The following is a 9,655-nucleotide window of genomic DNA, read 5'->3' as shown; positions in this document are numbered from 1 at the left end:
AATCTCACTAGGAAAAAAATAAGATGTTGACAAAACTCCATTCCTACTTAGAGGCTTGAGGGGACAATCTGTTTCCTTCTCTTTTCTTTTTTCCTTCTCGCCTTCCCTCCCTCTTTCTGTCCCTCCTTTCCTCTTTCCTTCCTTTCCTTCCTCTTTCCCTCCGTTCCTCCCTTCCTTCTCTTCTCTTCCTGTAGATATACACGTGTTCAACCATCCCCAGCCCGGTTTAATAGTTTCTTTAAAAGTTAAGCGTTTGGCATTTGCTTTGTGTGGCTGGCCTTTGGACCCCCAAACATCTCCATGTGGTCCCCTGAGCCCATCCAAGAGTGATCTCTGGGTGCCGAGCCAGGAGTAAGCCCTGAACACTGCCCATAGGGCCTCAAAACAAAACAAAGTTAAACACTAGGGGGCAGAGAGAAACTAGAGCCGATAAGGCTCAAACTAGGAGTGATCCCTAAGCACAGAGCCAGGAGTTAGCCCTGAGCACTACCAGATGTGGCACACACACACAAAAGCACATACAAGTTTAAATAAGAGATAAGTCCATGTGACCCAACATTGCCATGTGAAATGAAATTTTATATTCACCAAATACTTATTTGTAAATATTTATATCGACTTTGTTCATAATAACCCCAAATTGGTAGAAGCTAATATCTTTAAACTTAAAAAAAAACCCTGTTACATTCATACAGTAGAGCATTTTATAACAGTTAAGAGCCACAAACTAATAATAAACCTAACCAGACTAGGCCATCAATGCGGACATCTTACGGAACTTAGTTCCAAAGTTACATGATTTCTGATCTCATGTGTATGGCTCTCTGGAAGTCTTTTGGTAGATAAAACAGATCAGTCCTTCCTGCCAACAACATTGAGGGAGTAGGAATGGACTCCAGATATCCTGAAAGGAGTTTTCTCGTATGATAAAACAATTCTATTTTTTGATTGCACGATTAGCATTTTTTTCAAAATGCAAAACAGTACAAAGTAAAAGGTAAAATTAGCTCTATGTTAAATTGTATTGTACGTCATTAAAAATTGTGGACTGAGGGCTGGAGTGATAGTACAGCAGGTAGGGCATTTGCCTTGCACACAGCGGACCCAGGTTCAATCCCCGGCATCCCATATGGTCCCCCAAGAACAGCCAGGAATAATTCCTGAATGCAGAGCCCAGGAGTAACTCCTGAGCATTGCCTTGGGTGTGGCCCAAAAGCCAAAAATAAAAAAATATGAACCATGGGTCAGAGAGATGGTACAATGGGTAGGGGTGCTTACCTTGCATGCAGCCGACATGGTCCCCAGCATCCCATATAGTCCCCTGGGTACTGCCAGCTGAGACCCCCAAAACAAAACAAAATAAAATCATGGACCTGAGGTATGAGGCATTGCTTCCAGCCCTAGGTCTGCATTTGATCACCTTAGTACTGTCAGGAGCAAGGCCAGAGAGAGAGACAGGAAGCTAGAACCATGCCAGGCTTCCTCCCAGACAGCCCTGGCTGGGACCAGTTATCACTGCAGCCTCAGCTTGGGACAGGCCTTGGCTGCGTTGTCTTCTCTGCCATTCCGGCTCAGCATCTCTTCCCCTGGGCAGCTGACCAGCACTTCATGAGATGAGCTTCCAAGAAACTACCCACAGCAAACCCTGTCCTCTTCCTCAGACTGAAGACACAGTGCCAAGTGGGGAGGTGACCCATCCCATGGCAGGGACAGATGCACCTCTGTGCTGTCAGATACCCTGGGATGTCAGCTGTGGGTCTGCATCTGGATCACAGTCAGCTTCCAGATATGCGTGGATGGCCACTAGCTCTTAGCCATGGACATCGTCCCCCCCCCCCCCCCGGGAGAAATGGAATTATCCACAGAAGGGTTTTTGTTTTGTTTTTTGCTTTTTGGGTCACACCTGGCGGTGTAAAGGGGTTACTCAGGAATTACTCCTGGCAGTGCTCAGGGGACCATATGGGGTGCTGGGAATCGAACCTGGGTCGGCCACGTGCAAGGCAAACATCCTACCCCCTGTGCTATCGCTCCGGCCCCCCACAGCAGTTTTTGTTACAGCTCTGGTGGCTGCTCTCAGAGTGTGTGTGTGTGGGGGGGGGGCTGTAAGGTCAAAGATTCTGTAAACATGCTTCAGTTAAGAGGACGGGAAAAAACAGATTTCTCACCCTTACTGACCTTAGTGCCCAGGTTCAGAAATGCTGGCATTGCGGTCTAGAATGTAGCTTGGCGGGTTAGCATGCAAGCTTTGCATGGGTTCGATCCCCAGCATTGTCTCATTTTCCTGAGCATGGCCAGGAGCAGGACCCAAGCATCACTAGAGGACTAGCCCCTCAGCCCCACCAGGCACAACTGAAAAGCTAGGAGCAAAAGGCAAAAAAAAAAAAAAGAAAGAAACATGTCAGGAATTTGGCTCAACGCAGAGCACTTGCATGTGTGAGGCCCTGGGTTCAATCCCCAGCATCTCCCAATAAAAATGTTAAGAAAAAATTGATTCAAAATCCCCTTGTGGCATTTCATAAGCACCCATTCACCCAGAGTCAGTTGGAATGCCATGAGAAAATTATTCTTGTCCATTCCCAAAGGGAGGTCATATTTAAGAAACTGCAACACTTCAAGGAGGGCTTCATCTTGTTTCAGTAACCCGTATCTTCTGTAATCTGCATGTCAAAAGCACCATGGGTTAAAAATAAAAAAGTGGGCCTGAGAGATGCTATAGCAGGTAAGACCATCAATTGTCTTTCACAAGCCTGCCCTAGGTTCCATCCCCGGCACCCTATATGGTCCCACAAGCCCTGCCAGGAGTGAGCCCTGACTACAGAGCCCAGGAGGTAGCTGTGAGCACGGCAGGGTGCGACTTAAAAACAAACAAACAAAAAAGCCCCTAAACAAAAAAGTACCAATATTTATATGAGAACAGTTGTAATTCAAAGTTTTACCAATCTGTCTTGGACGCTCAGTTGAAACTTGACTGTGAATGTTTTACTGTCACTATGACTTGATCTAAATATCAAGAGATTCTGTTAATGAATTGTCAAAAGGGTGGCACATTTTAAGGCAAAAAATTAATGGAAAACCAAATAATTGCTCATAGATGATCTAAGGTTCAGTCACATCACTCCAGATCCATCAGTACTATTGTAGCTCCAGGCTAGTCATCTTAATCATCTGAAATGAATTGCCATCACCCGGAATAATAAACCTTGTAAACTTTAAGGCAAACTTTCAAAGCATACCAGAAAGAACCTTTTAAACAAGCAGCTTACTCCCTACCCCTATGTCCAAAGGCAAACAATTTGCCTACCATATACTTTTAAATAATCAATAAATTTCCTTAGTATAACGTAGGGAAATAAAAGGTAAAACTTACGGATAAGAATGTGCCGTATTGGAAGCCTGCCTCATGTGCTGGGGGAGAAGGCAGTTGGAATTAGTGAAGGGACCACTAAATAAGTGATGGTTGGAGGGATCGCTTGGGATGGGAGATTGTGCTGAAAGTAGACTAAGGACCAAAGATGATGACCTCTCAGTATCTATATTGCAAACTATAATGCCCAAAGGAGAGAGAGTAAGAAGGAAGATGCCTGCTATAAAGGCGCGCGCGCGCATGTGTGTGTGTGTGTGTGTGTGTGTGTGAAGGGGGGGTGTGGGGTCTGGGGATGGTGGGAGGGATACTGGGGTCATTGGTAGTGGGAAGTGTACACTGGTGGAGGGATGGATCTTTGAACATTCTATGACTGAAATTCAATCATGAAAGCTGTGTAACTATCACAGTGATTCAATAAAAAATTTTTTTGAAAAATAGAATGTGCCTTAAGAGCAGGCCATAGAGATAGCACAGCCAAGGAGGAGCTTGTCTTGCACTCACAGACCTGAGTTTGCTCCCCCCCCCCATCACATATGGGTCCCTGAGCTACGCCAGGAGTGATTCCAGAGAACAGCAGGGCGTGGAAAAAAAAATAAAATAAAAAGAATACCATCTTAAGTCTGCACACAATTGTAAGAAACCGGTAGCCAGGAGATCAGCGAAAAATTCTTGCCAAATTTCTATGCTTACACCAAAACCAGGAAAGTTTTTCCATGCAAGTCAGAGCAATGCCTGTGAAATCTGGGGCGCATTGGAATCCGGGGTGCGTTAAGTTGGTGATGGACACCTGGGGCATCCTACTGTGGATAACAAAAAAAACCATTTGCAAATCAGAACAGTTCCAGGGAAAGCACTTAGGAAGAAAAGAAATGACCAACTTCCACAACTCTCCCGGCTGTTGCCTTGCAGTGAGAATTGGAGAGGGGTGACACAGAATCAAAAATTGTTTTTCTCTGAGCACGTGTGTTTTTGCGTGCACGCCGTCGCTGTAAATGCAGTGATAAGGAACTGCTTGGTCCTGTCCTTCAGAGGAAACTTGGGCTCCAGAACAGGAAGTGCACATTGTGGGCCTAGCAACAAGGAGCGGGAGGCTCGAGGCAAGACCCCTGTAGAGAGCAGCTTGCTCACTGGCCTGAGCACAAAGGGCTGCATCAGCATGGGGGTGGGGTGGGGAGGTGGGGCCATAGGGGGGCGGGGTAGGGGCTTCAGGTCAGCTTCCGGACCAGCCAGCAGAGACCTGAAGCCCAGCTTGGAGGCAGCTTGATCAGGTACAGGTATTCCTTGAAATTGCAAGGATTTGGGATGAAAGGTGGGGGCTGGTTTGGTGCTGTCCACATTGCAGCTAGGCTGGCCCCTCCAGTGTGGGTTTATATTGGTAGCAAAGACTTGATTTTCACTCCCTTCACTTATGTGTTATCTTGGTTTCAAGTTTCATTATTTTCAAATTTCTCTTTATTTAGGGTCCCTATTTTGCCACAATGCAACAACCTTTAGAACAAGCTGTGGATCAGGCAGAGTCTATCATTGAAAGTGCCCAGCAGAGACCCCCTAAACGGAATTGCTCATCTGATGGAGAAAAATCTCTCCATCAAAAACTGTATGACATCTATGTTGAAGAATGTGAAAAAGAGTCTTCGATAATGCAGGGATTAAAAAGTAATGTGAACTTGTTAGAGAAGCTTGTTAAGAGAGAGTCACTGCCCTGTTTAATTGTAAACCTGTACCCAGGGAAAGAGGGCTATTCCCTGATGCTGAAGGAGAAAAATGGGTCATGTTCAGAATCCATACACCTGCCTTACGATGAAGCTGAATTGCTCGAATACTTTGATGCAGAAGAATTGCCTCCCATTTTGGTGACTCTCCTAGATAAATCTGAGATTGATATTTTTCACTCTGGGTGTGTCATTGCAGAAATAAGGGACTACAGGCAGGCTAGCGATGTGGCACCTCCTGGCTACCAAAGTAGGCATATTCTCTTGCGACCAACGATGCAGACTTTAGCCTGTGATGTACAGTCAATAGCCAGTAATTCCAAGGCATGGTCCCAGGAAGACAAGCTTCTGCTCGAGAGCCAGCTACTCTTAGCTACAGCCGAACCACTGTGCCTTGATCCTTCTGTCGCAGTAGCCTGCACTGAAAACAGACTGCTCTACAACAAGCAAAAGATGAACACGCGCCCCATGAAAGGAAACCTCAAGAGGTATTCTGCTTCCTCCCTGAATAGGCAGCAGGAGCTGTCTGGTTGTTCACCTCCTCCTGAGCTGAGCATGGTGAGTTCCTGCAAAAGAAGCAAAGGCTGTAGAGAAGTTCCACGGTATGATCTCAAAATTTCTGGGGGCAGTTATGTAGATATGTGGAAGCAGAGACCCTGTGACTTGGCTGTCCCTTCTGAAATAGATGTGGAGAAATATGCGAAAGGGAAGACGCCTGTCAGAGACTCACACCCAGTAGCCTGGTCAGCCCAAGAGGTAAAGGATGACTCTGGATTTGGATGTAAAGCTGGCAGACAGTCTCAGACAGCGGAGCCGATCTTCATGCAGTCACAGAGTAATCCACCTGTCTCTGAACAAAGGTCGTGTACAGAAGCCAGATGTGAGAGACCACTGTCTCCGCCCCAGTCCTCCATGGATGACCATTCACCAAGTATCAAGAGTAAGCCCGATCCTGGGAGCATGGTTGGTTCATCTAAGGAACTGGTCCAGATGGACATCATATGTCCAGACACAGTATCCACCAGCTCCAGCGGCTCAGCCAGTCTCTGCCTACTTTCCCAAGAGGAAGAAACATTCCAGTCTGAGTCCCTGCTGATTCCGAGTTCCATCCTGGAGAAGGGAAGTGACTATTCTGATCTCTCCATCACACTTCCTCCAAGCTCAGACAGTTCCTCATGGAACACTTTTACTCCGGAGCAGACAAGAAGCTTTTTCAGTTTTCTCTCACCTGATCCTGCTTCTCAGCCACCAACTCCTTCCCAGACACCCTCTGTGGAAGTGAATAGTGTCCAGGTGACTCCTACTGCTGCCCTTTCCACGTCATCACAGACAGGCCCAGCCCTGGCCAGTGACGACTCATCACAACCAACTCCAGATCCATCCACCGTGAAGCCCTCACAGAGGCCCCAAGTCACCCGAGGCGCTGCTGACCCTGCAGGACCGAGTAGCATCCATGTGGTGAGTCCTCCTCGAGCAGCACCATCTTTGGTAAGTGATTTTGACCCTATGCTGAGCTCTCTCTCAGTAGCCACGGCTCCTGCCGGTCTGAAGGCAGGTCATAAGCCTTCCAGAGGGCAGCCACCCCCGGCGCAGCCCAGTGCATTGCCAGTAAGTACTAAAACGGGCGTTCAGTTTTTCTTGAAAAGTGCTTCTGGTCTCAAGCCTGTGCGTTTATTGCAGCTTCCGCAAGGTTCCCTTGTTTTGAAGACCCAGCTGGAGCCGCAGGAGAAGCAACAGCTCGTTCAACTGATTCCAGCTCAGCAACTTCTCCAGCATCCCGCTGTTTCCCAGCAACCCACGTCACAGTCGTCCACTCTGCCATGTTGCACCAGTGGCCAGCAAGCCGTGGTCATTAAACTCGCTGGAGTGGGAAGTTTGCAGTCCCAGTCAGCCGCGTTGTCTCAGCTCAGTTTTATCCAGAGGAAGACAGGTCCGCAGCAGCAGCCTGCTCCCTTCTGTCTGACCACAGTGTCCACAGCCACGAAAGCAGTCACCACAACTTCAGCAGCAGTGGCCACGGCCAGAAGAGCAACCGTGGCCTCCACAGCAGCAGCCACAGCCAGAGGAGGAAAATTCATGATCTCCACCGGCGCAGCCACCGCCTCGTCCACCACAGCCACAGCCAGAGGAGCAACGGTCAAGATCTCCACAGGCGCAGCCACGGCTTCATACACCACAGCCATGGCCAGAGGAGCAAAAGTCATGATCTACACAAGTGCAGCCACAGCCTTGTCCACTGCAGCCGCGGCCAGAGGAGCAAAAGTCACGATCTCCACAGGCGCAGCCACGGCCTCAACCACTACAGCTACGGTCTCAACCACCACAGCCACAGCCAGAGGAGCAATGGTCATGATCACAGGTGCAGCCACGGCCTCAACCACCACAGCTACGGCCTCAACCACGACAGCCACAGCCAGAGGAGCAAGGTTCATGATCTCCGCAGGTGCAGCCACGGCCTCAACCACCACAGCCATGGCCTCAACCACCACAGCCACAGCCAGAGGAGCAATGGTCATGATCTCCACAGGCGCAGCCACAGCCTCAACCACCACAGCCGTGACCTCAACCGCCACATCCAGAGGAGCAATGGTCATGATCTCCACAGGTGCAACCACGGCCTCAACCACTACAGCCACGGCCTCAACCACCACAGCCACAGCCAGAGGAGCAATGGTCATGATCTACACAGGCGCAGCTACGGCCTCGTCCACTACAGCCACAGCATCAACCACCACAGCCACGGCCAGAGGAGCAATGGTCAAGATCTCCACAGGCGCCGCCATGGCCTCAGTCACCACAGCCACGGCATCAACCACCACAGCCACAGCCAGAGGAGCAATGGTCAAGATCTCCACTGGTACAGCCATTGCCTCAACTACCACAGCCACAGCCTCAACCACCACAGCCATGGCCAGAGGAGCAATGGTCAAGGTCTCTAGAGGCGCAGCCATGACCTCAACTACCACAGCCATGGCCAGAGGAGAAATGGTCAAGATCTCCACAGGCGCAGCCATGGCCTCAACCACCACAGCCACGGCCTCAACCACCATGGCCATGGCCAGAGGAGCAATGGTCAAGGTCTCCACAGGCGCAGCCATGGCCTCAACCACCACAGCCACGGCGTCAACCACCATGGCCATGGCCAGAGGAGCAATGGTAAAGATCTCTACAGGCACAGCCACGACCTCAACCACCACAGCCTTGGCTAGAGGAGCAGTGGTCAAGGTCTCCACAGGCGCAGCCATGGCCTCAACTACCACAGCCATGGCCTCAACCACCACAGCCATGGCCAGAGGAGCAGTCGTCAAGGTCTCCACAAGCGCAGCCATGGTCATAACTACTACAGCCACGGCCTCAACCACCACAGCCATGGCCAGAGGAGCAATGGTCAAGGTCTCCACAGGCGCAGCCATGGCCTCAACCACCACAGCCAAGGCCTCAACCACCACAGCCATGGCCAGAGGAGCAGCGGTCAAGATCTCCACAGGTACAGCCACAGCCTCAACCACCACAGCTGTGGCCAAGGGAGCAATGGTCAAGGTCTCTACAGGCACAGCCATGGCCTCAACTGCCACAGCCACAGCATCAACCACCATAGCTATGGCCAGAGGAGCAAAGGTCATTTTCTCCACAGGCACAGCCACAGCCTCAGCTGTCACAGCCACGGGCACAACAGCCAGAAGAGTCACACCCGTGGTCTCAACAGGAGGAGCCATGGTCTTAACGGCAGCAGCCAGGGCTGCCATGGCCACAGCCGTGGCCAGAAGAGCAGCGCCCACAGCAGGAAGAACAATAACCACGGCCCTTGGAGCAGCAGCTTCTGCAGCTGAGAATGTCCCAGTGCCCAGTGGCAGTGGTGGCAGCAGCAGTCTCCAGAGCCGAAGCTCAGGCCCAGCGGCCAGCCAGGCCACCTCAAGGTAAACTTCAGTGTAGGCCCATCAGCCAGTCCCAGCTGCTAGTCCAGGGTTGTTCTTTGTTTTGGAAAGGATTTGTTTTGTTCCTGTTGGCGGCCACCCCGTGCCAGTCCTTGGGTGCGACTCCCAACTCTGTGCTTGAGGTCACTCCTACAGGTGCTTAAGGGGACCTGGTTGTGACAGGGATCAAAGTGGGATCTCCTTCATGCAAAACCTGCACCTGGACCTTTGAGCTAGCTCTCTGCCACCTTGTTCTTTCTTTCTTTCTTTCTTTTTTTTTTTTTATTTCAAATAGCAAGAGCATTGGGCCTACAGAATTCCCAGTTTTGGTATCTGTCTTTGACAGGGTTGGATGTGTAAGTTTTAGTGAGAAGCACAACTTCATGGCTTTTCATATAGAAAAGGGATTTGAAGTGATTTTAGAAACTAGGATTGTCTTATTCAAGTCATCGCTTTGGCGGTCGCCATTCCCTTCGTTATTTTGAGTTCAACGTTCTAAAGTGTGTCCAAACAGACTAAGGCTCCCTTTAAACTCCTAAAGTTTACAGTTCCTCTAAGATGATAGAAGTGTATTCGAGTGATGTTCAAATGACTATGCCTTTTACAAGATAGACTTTTAAAACTTGAAAACACATAATAAAACATTCCATTCAAGCCATCTGAAG

At 49.6% G+C, this 9,655-nt stretch overlaps 1 protein-coding gene across 1 annotated transcript; it reads left to right on the top strand.

Annotated features, from left to right (window-relative positions):
- The first annotated feature begins 4,842 nt into the window (after positions 1-4,842).
- LOC130039277 (transcription factor SPT20 homolog) lies at positions 4,843-6,932 on the top strand. Its single transcript, XM_056131123.1, has 2 exons — positions 4,843-6,564; positions 6,723-6,932. Exons 1-2 carry the CDS (start codon positions 4,843-4,845, stop codon positions 6,930-6,932), a joined length of 1,932 nt encoding a protein of 643 aa, XP_055987098.1.
- The last annotated feature ends 2,723 nt before the right edge of the window (positions 6,933-9,655 follow it).

The sequence above is a fragment of the Sorex fumeus genome, unplaced genomic scaffold (assembly GCF_029834395.1).
Source record: "Sorex fumeus unplaced genomic scaffold, SorFum_2.1 ptg000086l, whole genome shotgun sequence".
Lineage (NCBI taxonomy): Eukaryota > Metazoa > Chordata > Mammalia > Eulipotyphla > Soricidae > Sorex > Sorex fumeus.
This window is presented reverse-complemented; position numbering and strand designations above follow the sequence as displayed.

Excerpts from the sequence above, each read along its gene's own strand:
- LOC130039277 (XM_056131123.1), top strand. The coding sequence starts at position 4,843 with ATGCAACAACCTTTAGAACAAGCTGTGGATCAGGCAGAGTCTATCATT. Across the intron at positions 6,565-6,722 it reads CTCGAGCAGCACCATCTTTG|TGCTTCTGGTCTCAAGCCTG; the intron begins GTAAGTGATTTT and ends TTTCTTGAAAAG.